Source organism: Miscanthus floridulus, chromosome 19 (genome assembly GCF_019320115.1).
Source record: "Miscanthus floridulus cultivar M001 chromosome 19, ASM1932011v1, whole genome shotgun sequence".
NCBI classification, from domain to species: Eukaryota; Viridiplantae; Streptophyta; class Magnoliopsida; order Poales; family Poaceae; genus Miscanthus; species Miscanthus floridulus.
Window position 1 is genome coordinate 111,756,660 of NC_089598.1, and position 23,466 is coordinate 111,780,125.

At 41.7% G+C, this 23,466-nt stretch overlaps 2 protein-coding genes and 1 long non-coding RNA gene across 6 annotated transcripts; all 3 read right to left on the bottom strand.

The window, feature by feature from the left end:
* Positions 1 to 2,488: 2,488 nt before the first annotated feature.
* On the bottom strand, positions 2,489 to 3,905 carry LOC136529347 (uncharacterized). Of its 3 annotated transcripts, none has more exons than XR_010777268.1 (3): positions 3,618 to 3,905; positions 2,930 to 3,196; positions 2,489 to 2,784 (listed from the first exon to the last, which is right to left on the bottom strand). It is a non-coding gene; the product is annotated as an uncharacterized lncRNA (long non-coding RNA). The 3 variants fall into 3 exon arrangements; XR_010777267.1 differs by having other exon boundaries at positions 3,625 to 3,902; XR_010777266.1 differs by lacking the exon at positions 3,618 to 3,905 and having other exon boundaries at positions 2,930 to 3,338.
* Positions 3,906 to 4,906: 1,001 nt separating this feature from the next.
* Positions 4,907 to 10,264, bottom strand: LOC136528416 (uncharacterized). Its single transcript, XM_066521373.1, has 8 exons — positions 10,069 to 10,264; positions 9,725 to 9,854; positions 9,559 to 9,615; positions 9,084 to 9,176; positions 8,417 to 8,495; positions 7,534 to 7,658; positions 5,861 to 6,004; positions 4,907 to 5,474 (listed from the first exon to the last, which is right to left on the bottom strand). Exons 2-8 carry the CDS (start codon positions 9,848 to 9,850, stop codon positions 5,238 to 5,240), a joined length of 861 nt encoding a protein of 286 aa, XP_066377470.1. The 5' UTR covers positions 9,851 to 9,854; positions 10,069 to 10,264; the 3' UTR covers positions 4,907 to 5,237.
* A 442-nt stretch (positions 10,265 to 10,706) lies between these two features.
* LOC136529568 (putative 4-hydroxy-4-methyl-2-oxoglutarate aldolase 2) lies at positions 10,707 to 12,469 on the bottom strand. Of its 2 annotated transcripts, none has more exons than XM_066522647.1 (2): positions 12,309 to 12,469; positions 10,707 to 11,496 (listed from the first exon to the last, which is right to left on the bottom strand). In XM_066522647.1, exon 2 carries the CDS (start codon positions 11,476 to 11,478, stop codon positions 10,972 to 10,974), a length of 507 nt encoding a protein of 168 aa, XP_066378744.1. In that variant the 5' UTR covers positions 11,479 to 11,496; positions 12,309 to 12,469; the 3' UTR covers positions 10,707 to 10,971. The 2 variants fall into 2 exon arrangements, with proteins under 2 accessions (XP_066378744.1, XP_066378743.1); XM_066522646.1 differs by having other exon boundaries at positions 10,707 to 11,493; positions 12,309 to 12,468.
* Between the last annotated feature and the right edge of the window lie 10,997 nt (positions 12,470 to 23,466).

A 23,466-nucleotide genomic window follows, 5' to 3' on the forward strand; every position in this document is an offset into this window, starting at 1 on the left:
TTGGAAGTTGACACCGTCAGGTACATACAGGAAATTAATGCAAGAATGCCTCATAAAAGAAATCCTTGGATCATTCATGGAAGCATAGCAGAATTATTGATCAAGTCCTAGTCCTGTAGAAAAAAAAAGAGGCGAGAAAAGATGGCAATCATCTATCCCAATCTAATCAGATCAAGGGGGAGGGGGGAGAAGGGGCTTGCTTGAACAACAATCGACACGGAGTCGACATAGGAAAAGATGTAGAAACAGAAGAGAAAATCTGACAGAAAACAAAATTGGGAAAAGGGCGATGGATTGGCGTACCTGTACTGTAGGTGGGAACGAAGGTTGGGGCGGGCAAGCAGGAAGGAGGAAGAGGAAGAGAAAGGCGATTGAGCCTAAACGTGGCGGCGACAGCGAATGCCACCGCCTCGCCGGCCACCACCTTCCTCCCCTCCCCTCTCTCCCTTGTTGCTGTTGCTGTCAAAAGGGGACCTCGACCTTCCTTCCAAATGCAACAAAAGCCTAGCTTTTGGATCTGTCGCTGTCACGAACGGCTCAGCTTCGATGTGATGAGATCAATGATCCCTGATGCCGGCGGCCTGGTATGGTAGGTGCGTTTTATTTTTGCAAGGAGCAGTGGAGAAACGGCGGGGATTGCCTTCCACAAGGGCACGTCAGGTGGCGAATCGCCGAGCCAGAGCCAACTCAGCTCAATCGGCCGACGCCATGGAAGGCAAGCTTCATACGGGAAGTGAGTGCTTTGTTGGTGGCGGTACCGATTTGTAAATAAGAAAATTATTATAAGATTTGTGTATAAATAAAAATACATACATAAATAAATGGGCACTGTAGATAGATATGAATTGATGTATACTAGTAACATTTAAACGACCATACTGGTGAAGTCGTTTTGTCTTTGGAGTAAAAACTTGCTCTTAGCTTATCATGCTTGTACCAACAATAATTACAACCTTCTTCACATTCAGGAATCAGGACCCTAGTGAATTGTTTGTTTGTTTCTGATAAGTGATATCGATCACCAGCAGGGATGTTAATGTTATTTTATCACTTGGACTGCAGACTGTATGTTAAACAACTTTTGAGGTGGCATGACAACTGGTTAAATTTTAGAAAGCGATAGTAATATATAGGAATTAAAAGAAAAAGAAATGAACAATATCTTTAAAAAAAAGACAAGTTTTGGTGTGCTATATGCTGCGTGATCAGGACAAAGCGTGTGTACAGCTAAGATGAGGAAGGCAGAGGACAGCAGCAGAACCATGTACGGTGGGGGTAGGGGGTGGGGCCATGTCCACCAAAAATTGATGGGGAATGAATATAACAGGTCAAGGAATTTTGGTACACAAGGTAATGAATAGAGTCATTTGGTAAATAGATACTGATAAAGTAATGAATAGGGGTCAAGGTATTTGGGTAAAACAAAACAATCATACAAAATCAATGAATATTTACATCCATCCATATCTTGATGTGTGTACAGTACATAATGATATTCAACTGCAAACAAGAATCTGCCCATCCATACAAAATCAATGCAAAATCAGGGAACAGCAGCCCAGAGAAAAAGAAAGTATGCATTATTAGGTATTTAGGTGGGTTGTTTAAGAGATGGAATGATGCGTAGTGGCAAGCCTCAACGCAACAGTTCAAAGTCAAGAATCTCTGCCGGCCTTTGTTTCTCTTGTCAGTGCCCCATCAATCAATCAAGATTAAACGAGCTAACAATCTTTTTTATATTACCGAAATACCAGTACATTACAAGTAGAAGCTGCCAGGGAGATTGTTATATATTTATTTATTAATCCAAAAGACAACATCTCCATCAACAATCCGGTCTAAGTCGAGTTCCACACGCCACGAGCACGAGACTCTCTAAATGAAGTCTCCATGTCCAGCTCCAACAAAACTCCTGATAGTTCGCCGTCCTATTTTGTATCTTTTTTCCGTCCAATTTTTTTTTTCTCTTTAGCAAGCAATTCTAGTCTAGAGAGAGAAGTTTTTTTTTCGTTTAGCAAGCAATCTAGTCTAGAGAGAGAAGCTTGTGTCAACAGTATCTGCATGCTAGTAGTACTCTACAGAATTTTACAGTAATAGGATTATATAAAAGGTGGCAAACCAAACAGTCCACTGTTCAGCTCTTATACAAGGCAAATTTTAATTTGTTCTGCCAAAAACTAGCAAATCATTTCGGTAAACAAAGGAGCTTTGTGGCAAGTACAAAAAAAAATCTGTATAATAGTTTATGTTCTATACAAGTGAAAAGTAAACAAAGGAGATTTGTGGCAGGCACTGAAACTGAAAGAGGCCGGCCTGCAGAATGAGGTATGATACATTCACACTCAACTGGAAACCTCAAAGGAGGATGCAAAACAGATCGACCATCTTCAAAAGGATTTGATGAAACCAATCCTGACCTTGCGCACAAAACCATCAGAAATTAATGAATGCAACCACAAGACCCAAATACTACATAAAACTCCTCTGAAGAAATGGAGAATGATGGCAAAGCATGGCCTTGGAACTCAAGTAAAGGTAAAAACTACAAAGGTGGCTGCATACTCTCTATTGACGCATCTCAAGGATACACTTTCCACACAGCTTTAACGGTGCACTAACTATATCAAACATAAGACTATAATACTAATACATCAGATTTATATACACATTGATCAAGTCAGTCACATCCCTAGCCTCTTGGTACCACATTCTGAGCAGAACTTCGATGTCGCCCTTAAATATGGGGAGCCACACTCATTGCAGAACTTTCGCCGGGCTGGTTGGCTGAAATCGAAAAGATACCATCAAGGCAATGAACAAAATAAGGTAAGCATTAGCTATTGCCAATCATGCTACACACACAAAAAAAGGAATTGATAAATGAGACACCATGCAGCTGTTGCCAATGCTAATGAAAGAGGTTACTCACAACAATATGCATGCGTCCTCCAAGATGACCTTGCCCAACTTGCAAGCAAGATATATGCTGAGATAAATAAGCCTGCTGCTGGTGTTGGGGATTATCTGATACTGACAGATGTGGAGTGCTCGTACATTGGTGAATGGGTGGGAACTGAGTACAATGTTGAACTTGCTGCATGCTCTCATCCTCTGCTTGATGGAAAAGGTGTAAAAAAGGTTGATTTTCTAGATGTTCGATAGGTCTCTTTGATGTTGACTGATGCTGATTTTGTATCTGGAACAGAGCAAGCTATGTATTAGTCAGTGAGTTGGATTGGATTAGTAGATAAACAAGATCAAGGCACCGACTACCGTCCCTTATATAAGAATTTACTTGATGATGCTACAAGAAGAACAAGCTAATAAGAACTGAAGAAACAGGATACAAGCTACAGTACATAAAAGGAAACAAATTCCATTTCAAGCCACTAAGAAAACAGCCGACGGTTTTACTACATACATAATTTAAAACAGATAAAGAACATGAGTGTACAGCCGATGTACACCCGATAACTTTTACTAAGAGAAAACGAATGCATACACTTATACTTGTGATTAGATCAGATCCGAATACATAAAGATAGGCAAAAATAGGTTAAATTAGGGCTGGTGTGCTCAATTTCGCACAGGAGGAGAAGAGAGGGGGGCGGGCATACCGGATACCTGGTCTGGTGGGTGCTCGCCGGCAAAGCGTCAGAGCTCCGAGGAGGACCTGAGCAGCTGGGAGTAGTAGGGCCGCCGGCGGCGGCGGTCTCCAAGGGCAGGTCGGAGTGGGGCGGCGGCGTACAGCTGTTGCGAGTCGGGCCAGGCGAGGCCAATCGCCAACTTCCATGGCTATTGGGCCCATTTCTCTTTTTCTTTTTTTCTTTTGCTTCTAACTACTTTTATTAGTTTCTTTCTCTTTTTTTTTGTCACAAACTGGCGTAGGGGTCTTTTAAAAATTTGTGTTCTAATAATTTTATTATATTTATTCACATACATGAATATGTCATGAGAATTTTTCTCCCAAATCTGTAACATTTTTCTTTTCATGTTTGAAACGGTCATCAATGCCTAGAAGGGTGAATAGGCAACAACCTAAAAATAATAAGAGCAACTCCAAGAGCTTCTTTATATTTTTTTTTAATTGATAGAAATAAAGCTTTTGATAAAAAAAAACTCTCTAAGAGCATCTCCAAGAGACTCGGTAAAGTTTTGCATGCAGTCCAATTTTGAGTTTTTGGGGAAAAACGCCTCCAACAGTATCGCTATGTTGATTTCCAAAATGCCGAGTCCTCTGTTCCGGTTTTGTAGGTAGAATTGGCGAGGGGGCGCCGCTCGCCATCCGCCTCGACCCTGGCGATTCCATGCAGTCCAATTTTGACAGGAAAAAAAATCTCATCTGATGACGTGATTCAATCAAATATAGACAACAGCTGAACTTTTGAAGAGACTGTTGCGATGGTTCAATTATTTGGAAGGCTATCTATTTTACATATCCTCTAAATCCTAGTTTTTAAAGATCTATCTTTCAAAGTCTCTAGGAGATGCTCTAACATTTTCTTTATTTAGATCTCCAAATATAGCTATTTTCTATTCTGGATTTCTTGCTAGCTAAAATGGAGAAATTATTAGATGGGAAAAAAGATATAGAGGGCGGATTTTATTCAAATGACTTTGCAAATTATAATTTAGAGAGTGAGTTAGCGTTAGAATGCACTCATACGGTTTCTTTAGGCCCCGTTCGGTTCCTGGGGATTGACCCCCGAGAACCATTCCCGGCCGAGTTTCCTTTGACAATTTGAATAGCGTCGGAACTGTTCCGGCCAGGAACGGCTCGGAACAGCGATAACCGAACAGGCCCTTATTGATGTTATACTCAGCTCAAACCATCGATGAGCCATTGGCATTTCACATGTCGATGGAAGATTATTGCTTTTCACTTATTCAAATTTTGCGTGTGAAATTGTTTGAAGACGGAGATCTGTAGTATTTGGTACGGTGAGAGGCGCCAAATTATCATGGAGTGGTCAGAATGGGAACACAAGGGGATCATATCATCGGACCCAAGATCCAGCCTGCCTTGTGCATGCTCCTCTGAGCCCAGCTAAAGCCAACACGACACTGTTCGTGAAGGTATTTACCAGGATCCAAATCTTCAGTGTTTACTAATAGCATCAAATTGAACCAAATCCTGAACATCCCTACAGCAAATCGTCTTCTCTTATAAGCAGCTCCCTAGGAAACACACAAGTATTTGCGCAACCAGAGCCTGTTCCCCGGTCCTTTTCATTTCATCACTCAGCCTCTTCAGCTTCGGCGGCGGCAATTTCTGAATCCAAGAGAGAGATGAACTGCTGGCTCACATGCTTGGCGACAGATATCATATCGAAGATGACGCTTGGGTCCAGCCCTGCACCTCCCCTCTTGGTGAGCCCGCATATTTGGCCATGCCTGTTGACTGATACTGACACTGCAGAACTCATCTGGGATTCTTCCTCTGAGGTGGCGTCAACGATGTAGTGCCGACCCACCTGCCATATGAAACATGTACAGGACACTGAAATTTATGTGAAACATAGATACTGCAGGAGAAAAGCATAACAAGGCAATTTTTGTTGCTGGTGGTGCCCAATTGCTTGCTGGGTAGTGTCATATTCTTCACGTGTCAATGCAGGGGCATTCAACTGGTACAGAAATTCATACTACGATGATACTATGAGGTATCTAAGTCTAGTGTGACATTGATATTATTGAAGCTACTCAATATTTTGTATCTAGTCTTAGATAGCTCAAAACTCTCAAGGTACATAAACTGGAGGTTGGACCACTTTTAAACACTTTGAACACAACAATCATGCAATCATGTCTACTCATACTCAACACCAAAGAACAAAGAGTTGGGTAAGAAACACATTACCTTGGTTAATGTAATAATAACAGGCACACTGGAGGTGTCGAACTGCAGAAATTCCTCATCGCTTACATCAACTTCAGGCTCCTCGTCAGATGCTGTATTAACAGAAACATTAACTTTTGGTATACCTGTATCACTCAAAGCAACCTGCATGTACATGGAACGTTAGCACCCTACAAATGTGCTAATTGCACTGTATTGTGTCAAACTGTCAACTAATGCACTTGCTATCAGGCAGTACAACAACTCATAACAAGGATATTTTGCATTTTACATTCAGAAAAACACTTTATCTCAAATAGAGGATATGCCAAGGGTTGTCATGTCACTTGACCAGACTCGTAAACATAAAAGTGGTGGGATTCACAGAAGAAATGCATCAGTGAATTTTGGGGTAGTAACTCAATCAGCTAGACAGCTCACTGGGTATTGTTAAGCTAGCACAGACTAGAAGGATCTTGTCACAAAAGTGTCACTTTCACTCTTAACTAAAAGCAGACACTGGTTCCTAACTTCAAAAGTCAGAAGGGATCACCAGATCAGAGGACCCATGTAAGAATCTAGAAATAATGGTGTGGACACATTTGTTGCCCATGTCTATCGGCTCCAGAAACCAGTGTGACAAACTCAACAAGTATGGGCGCGGGAAGATCAGATTAGGAGGGAGGAGATTTAGTTTAGTTCGTTAAGTTGTTATGGTATGTTAGTAGACGCCTGGATATAAAGGCAGCCGTATTCATCTTTGTAATCATCGAAGAAATAAACTCCCCCGTTGCAGCGCGGCTGCACGAGTTGAGCTCCTTGCTGAGTCCACTTCACTATCCCCTGCATTCCCATCCAGCTCACATCAGCTGGTTTTGACCCCAACCCCCCACCCCACCCCCCCGGGTGCACTCCTCACCATCATATTGGTAAACTATGAACCCTATAATGGAGTTCTGGAGGGTGAGGGACTTTTGGGTAGCTGAGAGCATAAGATGAAGTTATACGCTTATACCCCAATCAAAACATAAATTCAAGAAAATGAGATGGTGCAAGCAGACTCCACTTGAAGGAAACATCCTTTTTTCTGATAAGGGAAGGAAACATCAGCTCAAATAGCTGCATAGCATTCAATATGTCCGTTGACTATCCGCACAAATTTTGTTCTTCACACTATACATGTTGGCCTGGTTCACTGGTTAATAAGGCTGTCAATAATAACATTTAACTAGCAAGTGGTCATGTTTTCATATCTTTATTCAAGAAGTAAATCAACAAACAGAATTTTGCCAAAGCTTGGTCCTCAGTGGCAAGTTCAAAACTGGGATGTCGGATGTATAGATCAGTTTGTGTTCCTTTGCTTGGAGACACTCTTTTGAGTTTGTCAGTCGTCGGATAAAAATATTTGAAGCTATGAATAACATTTGTCTAATCATGTTAATTAATGTAATTAATGTGTATCATGGAAGAACCTCCATCTAATGACAGAGCAAAGAAAATTATGGCATTACTTCCATTATTGAATTTATAATCTTTTCCATATCAGATGCACTGATAACTGTCTATAAGGACATAGATGACACTTTTCCACCACTATATTTGCAAAGTGGAAATTCTAGGCTCCATTCAAACAGTTGCAAGAAAATATGAAATTTAAAACTGCAAGTAACAAGCAATACAAGTCAAAAAGTCACCTTTATCGCAGCAGCTAGCGCATCTAGCAAATTACCATCAGAACTGACCACAAGCCCATCAATGTACAGATCCCAGCAGACCTTTCCCTCAACAACAATTAGGGACGACAGATCAATTGCAGCACCTGAAATGAGAATGCTGTTACTTGAAACTGACAGATGTGTTATCAATTCAATGCAGTGTAGTCAATTAAATGGCAACAAAATATTGTTGGTATAAGTTTGAATTGAAAGAAAACTGTATACAAGCAAACAGATGGATAACAACATGAGAATCAATTTCTCATTAAAGATTTCTTGACTACAACAGACAATGGGATCAAAGCAGAAGAGCTGCAACTGGTTAACACACTAATCTCTAAATGAAATCTCCCCAATAACCTGCAAATTTGAAGAACAGTCACGATATGAAAGTTCAGCACATACAGCACACTAAAATCACCTTTATATGAAATGTAGGATGACTGGCAGGAATAATGGCATGCATTTATTTTTTTTGTCTATGTCGTCCATAATAACACTTACAACATTATTATGTACTACACCTGCAACTAAATAGGCATGGCAATAGCAATCAACGGTACTGATATGTGATGCCGCTCTAGTTGGTGTATCTAAGCAAACGTGCTTAATAACGTACATCCAAATTGCAAGGTATAATTCACTGGTTAGCAAAAGCTTAACCTAAGGAAGGTACATCTAACTAATTGTACTACCAATCGTAATGACACTAATAATGATGTCACCCATGTCCAAGTAGTAGTTACAACTGATCATAGAGAGAAACAATGAAGATATTAAGAGTATCAAACTACAGGAGATCAGTGTACACAGACGACGTCAAATACAAGGATTTCAGGGAGGCAATAAAGTTATATCTTACCAGCACCACTTTTACCACCCAGCAAGCATCTTTGCAGGGAAACAGATAGCTCAGAAGACAATTCTTCAGAACCTCTACCCTAGAAAACTCCAAATAAAGGAAATAAGATATGCAATTATGCATACAGAAGTAAAACAATAGAATTTTCAATTTTCAAATAGAATGAAATCTGAAAAGGAACAAAATAAAGTTTTCCTTTCTATATATATTCCTCTCTAGCAGCATTGTTTTACCAGGCAATTGATAACCAATGTACAAAGGAAAATACTGTTTTTCTACTAACTGGAATCAAATGAGCACACCTAGAAAAGGAACATATCTGCAGAAGCACCTGTAAATAATAAAGGCCAGGCCACTAGTAACAAGATATAAAATAACTATTATCAGAAAAACAATTAGAGAAATGCTTCTTCAAATCCATCCCAGTGACTTCTTTATTTTTCAGTCAACATGTTTGTTGCTTCTTCATATTCAACGTCAAATCATTAGCATTCGAACATAAAATTTCATCAAAGCCTATATGCATAGCTCCATAGAAGATGTAAAAGAGCTTGAATAAAGTCCAGAGTCCAGACCACAGTGCCAAACATTGGGTATATGATGATAATAAGTAATGTATCAGACTGTTGGTTATTTTCATTTCATCCAGTAACAGCAAATCACTAACCTCAAACATAGGCTCAGCGGTTGGACTACAGTCAACAAAAATGGAAACTTTTCCTTTGTCAGGGTGAAGAATGCTTGGTTTTCCAAGTTCAGCCTGCAGATGCCAAGCCATCGAAAACAGAGTAAGTCAAATAAAATGACACCATGGAAGAGGTACAACACAGTATTTGCAACGACTTTATTTAATCAAGTTTATCTAAGTAGTAACAACATTAACAGAAAGATAGACAGACACCAACTTGTTGACTCTAGCATAATGTTTTTTGCAACATAGGCACCTAATGACCTAATGCTTAATGACAATCAATAACTGACAACCACATTGTCTTGGGAACATCAGAGTTGCTTCGTAGGAATTTTGAAGCGAAGCCGAGAATAGAAGATGGCATACAGAGGATTGAACATTTGAACTAGACACGCAGAAATACTCGCCCTGCCCTATTTGCAGCAAAATGCAAGCGAGGACGGACTCTTACCTTGACGCTAGCGATTATTTCAGTGGCCCCCAATCTAACACGCGCTGAGCCATTCGCCTGTAACAACCACCAATCCGAAGCAACATAAACCCACAGGGGCATTCCAGAAAAGAAGGAAAAGAGAGAGCCATGCGGATGCCTCCCCCAAACAAGCTGTGAAACCCACCTGTGGAATGACTCCGGTTTGCACGGAGAGGGCCCGGAACTGCAGCCGCCTACGTCCATCAGTGCGAAGGTCCTGTGCAATGCCGCCGCGGATGAAGTCCTTCTCCCCTTCAGAGAGACCCACCATCGTCCTGGACACAGCGGGACAGAAACGAACACAACCGGTCTCAGAGGCATTTGAGCGGGACAGAAACGAACACAACCGGTCTCAGTGGCATTTGGTCGAACACCTTGACTGCTACTCGGTTAACTGGATGGATCACGTCTCAGTACAATATAGCCTATAAGGTAGGTCTCGGGAACTCGGTTTCGCACGGCAAGAAGGGAAGAGAAGGGTGTACATACCTACGCAGTGGGTACTCGTCGCCGGCGAAGCGACCGGTGAACGGCTGAACGCCTGTGCACCTGGCCTAGGGCGAGAGCGCGCGCGCAAGCGAAATGAACGGGAGAAGCCAGGAGGGGCAGGAAGGGGGTGAACGTGAACGCAGAGGGCCGGCCTCCTATTTTTGTTGGGAATTTTTGGAATTTGCCACCCTGCCGACCCGGAACGGTCATGGTCCAATTGCCATCCTTCTAAAATAATACTCACTAGCAAGGAGGGAGTAACTTCACAGGATTACAAACCGGTCGCCTAATTTTCATCTAAATTTGCCCATTGTATCCATTAATTACACAGCTTTTTTTATTTTGAAAAAAAGGCATTTATATTGAGCTGAAATCGAAAGATTGCATTACAATAACCAAATGTGCGCGCGTCACAGCTTCTTTTCAAAAGGATTGAAATGCATCATCAGGTATTCATCATCTGTTGATTGGTGACGAAGAAGAACGAAACAAGTGCAGTTATAAACCAATTATAAGTATAATATAACACGAGGACCTGGAATCATGATAGTCCAAAGCTATACATACTTCAACAAAGGCACACGGCACTAGCAGGCTAGCAGCACCCTGCCACAAGGCTAAGACACAGAACACTCAGCTTCAGAACTACACCAACATGGTGATCTAATTTAACCATGTTGAACAGACTTCATCACCAGAATAGAAAGTTCACAAGATCAAAAGCTTGTCCAAGAACATCTTGTAACCATGGAAGCATTCGATTATTCTAAGTATAAATGTGTGATCCAGCAAGAATCCATTATTGCCAGTCCAGGCTTAACAGCAAGAGCGCAACGTCAGGAGTAGCCCTGCTTTTAGGTGCCCGATTCTTATACACACATACAGATAGGCTCCAGAACTGGTCTACACGGTCAGTTCCGCCCTTGAGACAAGAATGCCATCCGTATCGGCGTAGAGCCACTCGCCGTCACAAATCCTGGTTCCAGCAATGTTGACGGGGACATGCTTCTCGCCCATCCCCTTCTTGTTTGCCTTCATAGGGTGCGAGCTCAGAGCTCGCACACCAATGTCGCAGCCATTGATCTCATCGACATCCCTGATGCAGCCGTTGACCAGAATACCAGCCCACCCATTGTTCTGTGCCTGCTGGACGGGGTTGCCACCAAGAATGGCACAGCGCATGCTCCCACCACCATCAACCACAAGGACCCTACCTTGGCCTTTCTCCTCAAGGAACTCGCGGATCAGAACATTGTCCTCGTACACCTTCAGTGTGACGATAGGGCCGGCGAAAACTTGGCGCCTTCCGTAGATTTGGAAGATGGGCTGGAGAGCACGGAGCTCGCCATTCATAATCAGATGAGGATTAGCATCGCATACTTCAGCGGTGGCCAACGGCAAGGCAGCCATATTTTAGTTTCACTCCTGCTGTCAAAAGAAGAGAGGAAAATAAAACACTGAGCAAAATGAATCAACAGAAGCAAGCCATTGCATGGAAAGCAATAGCAGACATTCTCCAAAGGAAAAAAAAAACTTTTGAATTGAACATATAAAACCAGTAGAACTAGGACAGCAATACTACGGTGTCCTGAAATTGAATAGCAGCAGTATAATGAACACCAGGAGATAGATTCGCCGTCCCTCAACTATTAAAATGCTATGGAGCACAGTTTGAGAACATTTTCCTATTATTACTGCATCGATTCGGTCAGTGAGAATCGACCCAGAGAAACATAAGACACACAGTTTTAGATGAAAAACCTCAACCACCATAGTAGCCTTCTCTAATGGAAAAGTCCATCCAAACTATTTGTCAGAAGAAAAGAGTCTCTCAACAAAACAAAAATGTTTAACAAGCCGTATAATAATATGAAATATGTGGCTGCGATGCAGTCATCGGTGCAGGTCTGCCTTTGGCTCACATTTACATACAGAGATGAGCTGCTGGGTCCATGAAGCTTGAGCCCCCAAAGGCCAAAGTGGAAAGAGAACATAAGATGTGTGCCTCAGCCCAAAAGCTCAGAGCTCTGAAACAGGCTGCTGGATCGTGATTGTGAAACCGAAATTATAACTATTTGGGGGGGGGGGGGGGGGGGGGGGGGGGGGCGGCGGGGATCCAGCAAATTTTTGCAAAAACTTCGAAGTTAGGGGCTTGTCAAATAGCTAAATAGCTTTAGGTTAGGGTTTCGGTGCTCCGCTTCGCACAGCATAAGGGAAGGGAAGAGAAGGGGTGGGAGCACCTGGTGGGTGGTCGTCGCCGGCAAGAGACCAACGAAAGCCTCAGCACCTGCCTTAGGGCGGCGGCGGCGCACCAGTCGTCTGAGATCGAGAGGGGAGCGAGCGAGCGAGAGAGAGAGGGATGCAGCGGCCGGAAGGGGAATGCAGGCTATGCATCGACGGCGAAAAAAAAAACGCACGGGCTTCTTGTGGGCTGGTTTTTTTTTCAGTTTCTTTGAAGATTTCAGTTTTTCATTTTCCTTTCTCTCCTTTTAATTTTTTTTTGTTCTTGTTGATTTCATATCTATTCTCTTGGTTGGACACTATCAATGGTTAGTACAACATTTGTTTAAATAACAGAAATTTCATATCTATTCTCTTCATTGGGCACTATCAATGGCTAGTGTATACACCAAAATTTAGAAAGACGCGGGAACTCGAGGCTTCCAAGATTGTGTCATCAAGGAATCGATTAGATATGAATCGGTATCAGCTGATTTGGATGCGGTATCAGAATCGGCTATTTTATATATGACATCAGTAGACGGCGTTAATGAACTAAGTTTGGATGGCGTTGAGGGAGACGTGTCGGATTCTACAGAAAAGAAAAATTAAGGTCCACGTTATTATTAAGTTATGAAGTTTTTTCTTTTATTCCAAGAATTGTACTAAGTCGTATTCAAGTATGATTTATGTTTAGGTTCCGGGTATAAATATTGGACCCTGGTTATTGTACAAAGAAAAAATGAACACTCAATCAATATAACCTTTCTGGGTTTCGTCATCACGTTAGGAGTAGGAGTATTGTAGATCTCGACGAGTTCTTCAGCAAATAGGGCTGCATCGACTGATCGACCTCCAGCTTGCTTGTAAGTACAGTCACGACTTGTATTGTGCTTGTAAAGCTGCATAAGCTGATTGATCTTTTATGAACCATAATATAAGTTAGTTATCGATCTGTATCGTAGTTTGTAAGGCTGCATCAGCTGATTGATCTCTTATGAATCATAATATAGATCAAAGTTATTGATCTTGTGTTAAATAACTTGTTGTTTAATACAATATCACCGGTTATCGTATTTGCTGAGATCAGTAAGATTTTTCTTATTGTTTTTGGTTGATTCACTGGTTATCGATCTTGTTATAATTAATGTTTTATTAATTATAACAAAATTATCCAATTGAGATAGAGATAGATCGGCATCATATCGTTTTAATTGGTCATCGTTTGATCTGGTTACACTTTAAATCTTATAGGCCACATTCACTTCGCTGAAAAAACAAGCCAAAACACTGTTCTGACTGATTTGTTGGGAGAGAAAAACATTGTTCCGGCTAAAAAAATAAGCTGAAAAAGACGAATTATAAGATAAGCGAACAGGGCCATAATTGATAGCTTCGTTCCGTTAGACCGGCTGTTTTATCTCTATTCCAATCAAACATAGTATGCATTCAAAGATATATTTCAATCTTGAATAAACTACCTAGTTAATGAGATCTAATCTAATGACACTACCATAGCTGTATCGATTTGGTCGAACCTCACTGGTAAGACTTTATATTAGAAATTATCGATTAGTGGTCTTGTTCATGATCAAGATATGTACTTTGCTTGTTTGCGATGACTGCATCGGCTATTTTAGCCGATTTGCCTATACTCTCACGCACATAGCATGTTTTTATGAATCTGTCGACATATAGATGGTTTTATAGATTCTTTGGCTTTAGTTTGTTATCATTATCATAGTTGCATCGATCCGATCGAACCTCACTGCTGATGATAATAGATTATATTCAAACTGTTTGTAGATTTATTTATATTAGATAGTCGATTTGTTCGCATGTTATACTCTTTTCATCAAACTTATCGGCTCGATGCTTTATATCGATCATGTTTCATTTAGTCGATGATGCTTTCTGATGTTTCATGAGCATCGGTTATTGTGGTTCATATCATTATCATTTAATATTAGCCGATAATCCTTGATTTAAAGATCTTCATTTCATGGATACGTCGGATATCGACTATTTAGTCGATACCCTTATTGAATTGGCTATCTAGCCATATATTTGGAGCTGTCTGGTGCAACACCGACATGTTTCACCTTAAATTATTGATAAGATTTTCTCTCCTTATCAATTGTAGGTCAAATTGACTGGCACGTCGTTGGGTTTCAGAATCGGCTGGTTTTGTGTTCAAGCCTCTGGTTTCGTTCCACTCAGATCATCCGGCCTGCTGTGTGTTGATCATATCGCCATATTTTTATGTCAACACACTTTTTAGCACGCTCGATGGGACCACAATCGTCATGGCGGTTCACAACAACAAGAACATTCTTATGTTACTTTATGAAGACTTACCCGATGAGGATAAAGATGTCATTGGTAAGGCTATAGAGGAGTTTTAGAGAAAGTGTTTGTTGTCATACATGAAAACATGTGACAACAAAGTTGTTCAGAAATTTCCACTGTCGAGAGTTTTGATGCATGGACAGTCAGATATAGGCGAAGCTGATGATAGGCATTTTCTTATAGAAGCTGTCAATAAATCTGTTCATGATGCAATGCTGAATCATAATACAATCTTCTTACCATGAATGAGATGTTTCATGGATTTCCACTTGATCAGGTTGGATCGGCTTATTATAATATTCCGCATCCGTCGACTCATGGAACTAATCAAGTTGTTACTAGCCATCAAGAAGCAGCATTAGCTAAGAGTGATGATGCCCAGGCAATTCAGAATTTATCTGACCAAATTCAGGGTGCTACTACTAATCGAATGCAATATAATCCTGGATCATCAGTCCAGCATGTGCAACAGTCGACAGGGCAAGTTCAGAATCAGATGATTAATTTTGATATATCAGGCCAAATACCACCGTCGGCTCAAAAAATAGCACCATCAGTTCAAAGAATTCGTAGAGATACAGATCCTAATATTTCCAATCAGAGATTTCAAACAGTAAATCAGCAGGAGGCCCGACAGATAGATATTCCACAAGGATATCATTATGGTTCATATTATAATCCACTCAATATGATTCTAAATCCAGGATATCAAGGCACTCAGAATTTCAAATCTATAGATGGATCAGCAATTGTTAAGAAATCCAAACTCAAATGCTGATGAATTGTTGCTCAGAGTAATCGAAATGATGAAAAATCAGTTTGGTTTAAAATCAAAAGGGCAGATCTTTTCGTATAAACGTCCATATCCAGAGTGGTATGATTTGGTGGCCTTTTTTATAAACTACAGGCTTCCAGAATTTGCTAAGTTCACTGGTCAAGATAGCACAAGTATAATAAAACATGTCAGTCGATATCTTACTCAGTTGGGTGAAGCCTCTGTTGAAGAAGCGCATCGAGTTCGTTTCTTCTCTTTGTCCCTGTCAGGACCAGCTTTCACTTGGTTTTCATCTCTAGCGGTTAATTCTATTACCAATTGGAGTGATCTTTAAAATAAATTTCATACATATTTCTACACTGGGACATGAGAAAGAAAGATCATAGATTTGACAACTATAAAGCAAAGAGCTAATGAATCAGTGCATAGTTACTTCAGAGGTTTCGAGAAACAAGAAATTTATGATTTTCGTTGAATTTGACTGATCATCAGCTAGCCGCGTTGGCCGTTCAAGAAATGTTACCAACATAGAGAGAAAAGTTGTTTGGGTAAGAATTTAATAATTTAGATCAATTGGCTCAGCTGGGTGGCAACACTTAATAGCCAGTTCTAGAATATGCGAAGAGATACCCGATTCTAGAAGAATGTTGTAATCGCTGAAGCTTATAATACATATTTAGTCGATGATGATGATAAAGAAGAGGAAATTGTCGCAGCTGAATGGAATTGGGGTAAAAAGATAGTGAATGGTTCTAAATCCTTGAGAAAAAGAAGTTGAAGAAAGTTATGATTTTGATGTTACAAAAGCAGACGAAACTTTTTAATTTCTTGCTTGAGAAGGGACAGATTAAACTGTCCTGCCAATCATGTTATATCACCTCTCCAATCAGTTAAAGAATAAGAAGTTCTGCAAGTATCATAACACTACTTCTCATACTTACTAATGATTGTAGGATTTTTCGGCTAGCATATTCAGGGGGCTATTCAATAAGAAAAGCTTAAATTTGATACAGCTCGGAAAATGAAAGTTGATGATAATCCTTTCCCAAAGGATCAGAACATGGTTTATGCTAAGTTGTTCAAAAGAAAAATTAAAGTTTTGACATCAGCTAGGGCAAGAGAAACTGGAACAGTTGATCCGAAGATGCAAATATTGGCTTATGAATATAGAGAAATTAAAAGACGTCGTGACCAACAAAAGAGCCGATATGAGCAGGGAGAAACGTCGAGAGATGGTGCGATAAGACCACATGTTACATATCGAATTCTATTGAATAAATTGCAATGGCAGAAGGAGAAAGATTATCAGCGTTAGTTAGAAGAGAAGGAATATCAACGTCAACAAGAAGAAGAGATATATGAAAGGGACACAAAGAAAGTAGAGGCTAATAGTGGCGTTAAGTCCATAGAAAAACTCCAACCGAAAACAAAGGTATATACAAGTAAGGTATATACAAGTTAAAAGACAGACATCGTTATGAGGCAAGAGCAAAAGAAGGCTTGACATGACAGGATAGGAATAGAAATAGTTTGACCATAAAAACAATTATGCATTTGAAAAAATATTGTACAAATAACAATAATGCATAATTAATAAATTAGGAATGTTACCACTCTTACATGACACTAGTTGTGTTTTTATGGAACAAATGGTTTTTTTCTACAGGTAGAACATTTTTTTACTTACCCCTATTGACACCAAAATTTGGTAAGCTTGCCCTAGAAAGGAAGAGATCAGCCGATGATTTTAAGAACAAGAAAGTCTTCTAATTAATGGATATTTAGGAGCCGGCCAGAAAATATTGTTTAATATATTTTTGGGAGAAGTTTGACGTTCAAGACCTCTTCGAAGTAAAGACAAGGAAAAAGTGAGAGAAACCAGAAGATCACTAAAAAATAAACGTGTCGTTATGGGAGAGATTTATATTCAGCCACGTGTGCTTCTAGCTTGGGAACGGTGTGATGCATTGGAAGGAAAAGATGATGGAAATATTCATTATCCAACAAGATTAGCATCAAGGTCGAAATATTTTATTATTCAAGCATGATGTATACTTGCTGGTTTCATGCACTTGAGATACACCAAGGTGTGCAATAAATCGGTTTTGTACAGGCCAGCCTGGGAAGGAGTCCAACATATTCATCAGTTGAAAAGAGATGTCCAAGCCTGAAGGAAAAGGAAAAATCATTTGATTGCTAATCGAAGAAAGTACGAAGCAAGCCAAGCAAGTCCGAGAGTCCAGCTACTACCCGATTGCTTACTCACGTGAGGAGGAAAGAAGGCAAATCAAATATGGTTATTTATTGCTTGGGCTTGTGTTCGTAGCTGCCAACGAGACGAAAATCCAATAGATTGATGTGCACGCAAGCAGAGCCATTGTATCTCAGTATTTTCCTTTATTTAGATATATCTTGTTAGGAAAGTCTCTTCAGGACTCTTTTTAGCCCAGGGTATAAATATAAACTCCCAGCTATTATATCATACATCTCTACATCAATCAAAATCAGTCCTTATTTTTTTGTCTTCACGTCAACCCTTAGGAGTAGGAGTAATATAGCTTTTCGGTGAGTTCTTCAGCAAACAGGGCTGCATCGACTGATCGACCTTCGGCTTGCTTGTGAGTACCGTCACAACTTGTATTATGCTAGTAAAGCTGCATCAGTTGATTGATCTTTTATGAGCCATAATATAAGTTAGTTATCAATCTGTATTGTAGTTTGTAAGGCTGCATCAGCTGATTGATCTCTTACGAATCATAATATAGATCAAAGTTATCGATCTTGTGTTAAATAACTTGTTGTTTAATACAATATCATCGGTTATCGAATCTACTAAGATTAGTAAGATTTTTCTTGCTGTTTTTGATTGATTCACCAGTTATTGATCTTGTTATAATTAATATTTTATTAATTATAACAAATCACCTGATTGAGATAGAGATAGATCGGCATCATATCATCTTAATTGGTCGTCCTTTGATTTAGTCACGCTTTAAATCTTATAATTGATGACTTAATTCTGTTAGATCGGCTATTTTATCTCTATTCTAATCAAACATAGTATGCATCCAAAGGCATTTTTCAATCTTGAATAAACTCACTAGTTAATGAAATCTAATCTAATGACAGTACCATAACTACATCGATCTAGTCAAACCTCACTGGTAAGACTTTAGACAGAAATTATTGATTAGTGGTTTTGTTCATGATCAAGATATGTACTTTGCTTGTTTGCTATGACTGCATCGGCTATTCACTCACTTGGAGGTTCACGCGCTAATTGGCATTACACGCCAAACCCACAACCGGGTGTCGCACAACCAACACAAGATGAGGATCACACAAGCCACGAGCAATCTACTAGAGTGTATTTTGACTCTCCGCTAGAAAAAGGTCAAGAACCTCTCACAATCACTACGATCGGAGCCGGAGACAAACACCTTCCTCCGCTTGACGATCCTCGCTGCTCCAAGCCGTCTAGGTGGTGGAAACCACCAAGAGTAACAAGCAAATCCCACAGCGAAACACGAACACCAAGTGCCTCTAGATACAATCACTCAAGCAATGACCTTGGATTCACTCTCAATCTCACAAAGATGATGAACCAATGATGAAGATGAGTGAGAGGGCTTTGGCTAAGCTCACAAGGTTGCTATGTCAATGCAAAAAGTCAAGAGAGTGAGTTAGAGCCGGCCAAATGCCTTATATAGGCGTCCCCTCAAAATAGAGCCGTTGGGCACCACGAGCAGCTCACTGCATGGTGACCGGACGCGCCGGTCAGATTGACCAGACGCTCGGCCCCCTACGTTCGGTCGTGGGATCGCTACCACGTGTCACAGCTTCAAATGTGCGTCATCCGATCCCAATGGTCAACTCAATCACATGCTCAAATTAATGAATGATCGGACGCACCACGCTGAGATTGGACGCGGCCGCTGAAAGGTCCTAATATGGCTAGAGGGGGGGTGAATAGCCTATTTAAAAATCTACAAATCAACTAAAGCAATTTGATTAGTATGACAAATAGCGTAATGCAAATTTGCTCTAGCTCTACAAGGGTTGCAAGCCACCTATCCAACAATTCTAGTTGCAATGAATACTTAGGCACACAAACTAGCTATGTAATTACTCACTAAGAGCTCTCAACCTTGCTACTCTAAAGAGCTCAACTAGATGAATGTAAATAATAAAGCAAGCTCTCAATTCTAATTACACTAAAGAGCTTGTATCAACTAGTTTGCAAGAATGTAAATGAGTGAGTAGAGTGATTATACCGACGTGTAGGGGATGAATCAATCACAAGATGAATATATAGCCAATCACCGGGAGAATGACAAAGAAGAGAGACAATCGATTTTCTCCCGAGGTTCACGTGCTTGCCAACACGCTACGTCCCCGTTGTGTCGACCAACACTTGGTGGTTCGGCGGCTAAGAGGTATTTCACAAACCTCGTCCACACGTTTGGACACCGCAAGAACCGACCCACAAGTGAGGTAACTCAATGACACGAGCAATTTACTAGAGTTACCTTTCGGCGCTCCGCCAGGGAAGGTACAACTCCCCTCACAATCACCGAAGGCGGCCACGAACAATCACCAACTCGTGCCGATCCTTCACCGCTGCTCCAACCGTCTAGGTGGTGGCAACCACCAAGAGAAACAAGCGAAATCCGCAGCGCAACACGAATACCAAGTGCCTCTAGATGCAATCACTCAAGCAATGCACTTGGATTCTCTCCCAATCTCACAATGATGATGGATCAATGATGGAGATGAGTGGGAGGGCTTTGGCTCAGCTCACAAGGTTGCTATGTCAATGAAAATGTGCAAGAGTTATCCCTTGAGCCGGCCATGGGGCTATAAATAGAGCCCCCATCAAATAGAGCCGTTGTACCCCTTCACTGGGCAAAACACGCTCTGACCGGACGCTCCGGTCAGACTGACCGGACGCTGGCCCTCAGCGTCCGGTCGCTCGATGTCAGCCACGTGTCCAGATTCAACGGTCATCAGCCTCGACCGGACGCTGCTTCTTCGAACTGACCGGACGCAGAAGCCCCTACGTCCGGTCGTTTACAGTAAGCTCCCGAGCATGACCGGACGCGTCCGATTAAACTGACCGGACGCTGAAGCCCCAGCGTCCGGTCGTTTCCAGTAAGCTCCCTGAGGCATGTTTTTTCGACCGGACGCGTCTGGTCCACCTTGACCGGACGCAGCCAGCGTCCGGTGCTCAACCTTAGCCACTATGCCGTCTGACAGCTCGACCGGACGCAGCCTTTCAGCGTCCGGTCGCTGAGTGACCCAGCGTCCGGTCAGTAGACCGACGCCAGCATCATTTCGTCCAACTCCACTTCAACTCTAACTTCTTCACCCTTGCTCAAATGTGCCAACCACCAAGAATTTTGCATCCGGCGCAATAGAAAATAGACATTTCATTTTTCCAAAAGCGCCGAATCCCGAGAGGGACCCAAACCTATCTCAACCCTGCAAACACCTTGTGCACATGTGTTAGCATATTTTTACAAATATTTTCAAGGGTGTTAGCACTCCACTAGATCCTAAATGCATATGCAATGAGTTAGAGCATCTAGTGGCACTTTGATAACCGCATTCCGATACGAGTTTCACTCCTCTTAATAGTACGGCTATCTATCCTAAATATGATCACACTCACTAAGTGTCTTGATCACTAAAACAAAATGGCTCCTACATTTTATACCTTTGCCTTGAGCCTTTTGTTTTTCTCTTTCTTCTTTTCCAAGTTCAAGCATTTGATCATCACCATGCTATCACCATTGTCATGATCTTCGTCATTGCTTCATCACTTGGAGTAGTGCTACCTATCTCATAATCATCTTGATAAACTAGGTTAGCACTTAGGGTTTCATCAATTAACCAAAACCAAACTAGAGCTTTCAGCAGCCCAGCGTCCGCTTGCGCCCTCACCCGAGGTGCCAACCCAGCGACTTGACGTGCCGATGGAATGATCGAACGCTCCATCAACGTGGAGTCCGGTCACTTCCAGAGAGCATCTAGAGCTACACTTTCTCGATCGGACGCGTCCGAGGGAGCATGATCAGTCTCAGGGCCGTGTCCGGTCCTCACTATCGCTGCGCACCAACAGTTTTGCCACCACGTCACCATACGTCATCGTTGACCGGACCCAGAGGCTACACGTCTGATCAGTTCCTCGCGCAAGCTTCTGGTCAACTAGGCTGAGACCGCGCCATTGCTCCACTACTGACCGGACGCGTAGGTCCAGCGTCCGGTCAGCACAGTGACCTCCTCGACTTTCCAAACTTCACCACCCTTGCTCAAATATGTCAACCACCAAGTGTATCACCTCGTGCACATTTGTTAGCATATTTTCACAAGCATTTTCAAGGGTGTTAGCACTCACTGGAATCTAAATGCATATGCAATGAGTTTGAGCATCTAGTGGCACTTTGACAACCGCATTTCGATATGAGTTTCACCCCTCTTAATAGTATAGCTATCGATCCTAAATGTGATCACACTCGCTAAGTGTCTCGATCACTAAACCAAAAAAACTCCTATCAAGTTTTACTTTTGCCTTGAGCTTTTTGTTTTTCTCTTTCTTCTTTTCCAAGCCGAGCACTTGATCATCACCATGGTCACACCATCATATGATCTTCACCACTTGCTCCATTACTTGGAATGTGCTACCTATCTCATGATTACTTTGATAAACTAGGTTAGCACTTAGGGTTTCATCAATTCACCAAAACCAAACTAAAGCTTTCACCTGCGCCAGTGTCGGGTCGTAGCCGCGCCTACTCAGCCGAGGCGCTGCTTGACTGACCGAACTCACGAGCCAGCATCCGATCACTGCGTGGCCAGCGTCTGGTCCACCTACGTTGCTGCCCCCGTGCCTAGGGTTTGTTACCGGACACGTCCGATTGCTCCGGAGACAGCATCCGGTCACTGCAGTGACCCTATTCCTTCTCCTTTTCACCTTAAGTTTCTTCTCCTTTGCAAATGTACCAACACCACCAAGTGTACACTACCATGTGCTGCATGTGTGTTAGCATTTTCCAAACATTTTTCAAAGGATTTTTACTTGCTCTTTCCACGCCACTCGATCCTAGCATATCGCAATGTTAGATCGCTCAAGTGGCACTAGATGACCGATATGTAAACAAGTTTGCCCCTCTTGATAGTACGACCATCTATCCTAAACACACTCACACCCTCTATTGTGTCTTAAGTGCCAAAACAAAAACCTATTTGATACATTTGCCTTGATCAACATGATTTTTGTTTTCTCTTTCTTCTTTTCAACATGAGAAGCACTTGATCATCATAGCCAACCACTCCAATGTCTTTGCCGATCACACCTAGGCTTGCCCGACCACATGGCGATCACTCTAGTGCCTTGCTGACCACACAAGAGCTTTGCCGACCACATCAATTGGTCTTGGACCATCCTATCCTGTCTACACACCTATGACTGGTGAAATGAAATGTCCTATAGGTTATACCTTTGCCTTGCGCATTCTATTCCATCTCCTCCATTATTGATGCAACACATGCACCAACATGACCAACAAATGATATGATCCACTTCATATCATCACGTGACCTTATTGATTCATCGATCTTGACCTCACTTGCTCTTCACCGTTGCCTTAGTCCATCGGCGCCAAGTCTTTGATCATTGAGGTCCGTCACTTCAAAGCCTTCCACTTGCCCTTCACACTTACAACCAGTCTATCAAGTCAAGTCTTGTCTTGATCTTCTCCACCTAGTCACATGACTCAATGTCATGTCTTATATGCAATGAGCTCCTTCATCATATATTTACCCATGGACTAATCTCCTGTGTATCTCATATAAACATATATTAGTCCACCTAGATTGTCACTCAGTTACCAAAACCAAACAAGGACCTTTCATCACTCAATCACTGTGGGGGTATAACCCCTGGTACCCACGGCAATGGACATAGGCCGCACCATCAGGGGGAGTCCAACCTATAAGATCAAGGCCTACGGTGCTCGGCTCTGGTCGGTGTGCACCGCAAGGCCATCAGAAGA

Excerpts from the sequence above, each read along its gene's own strand:
- LOC136528416 (XM_066521373.1), bottom strand. The coding sequence starts at position 9,850 with ATGGTGGGTCTCTCTGAAGGGGAGAAGGACTTCATCCGCGGCGGCATT. Across the intron at positions 9,616-9,724 it reads AAACCGGAGTCATTCCACAG|GCGAATGGCTCAGCGCGTGT; the intron begins GTGGGTTTCACA and ends TGGTTGTTACAG. Across the intron at positions 9,177-9,558 it reads AAATAATCGCTAGCGTCAAG|GCTGAACTTGGAAAACCAAG; the intron begins GTAAGAGTCCGT and ends TGGCATCTGCAG.
- LOC136529568 (XM_066522647.1), bottom strand. The coding sequence starts at position 11,478 with ATGGCTGCCTTGCCGTTGGCCACCGCTGAAGTATGCGATGCTAATCCT.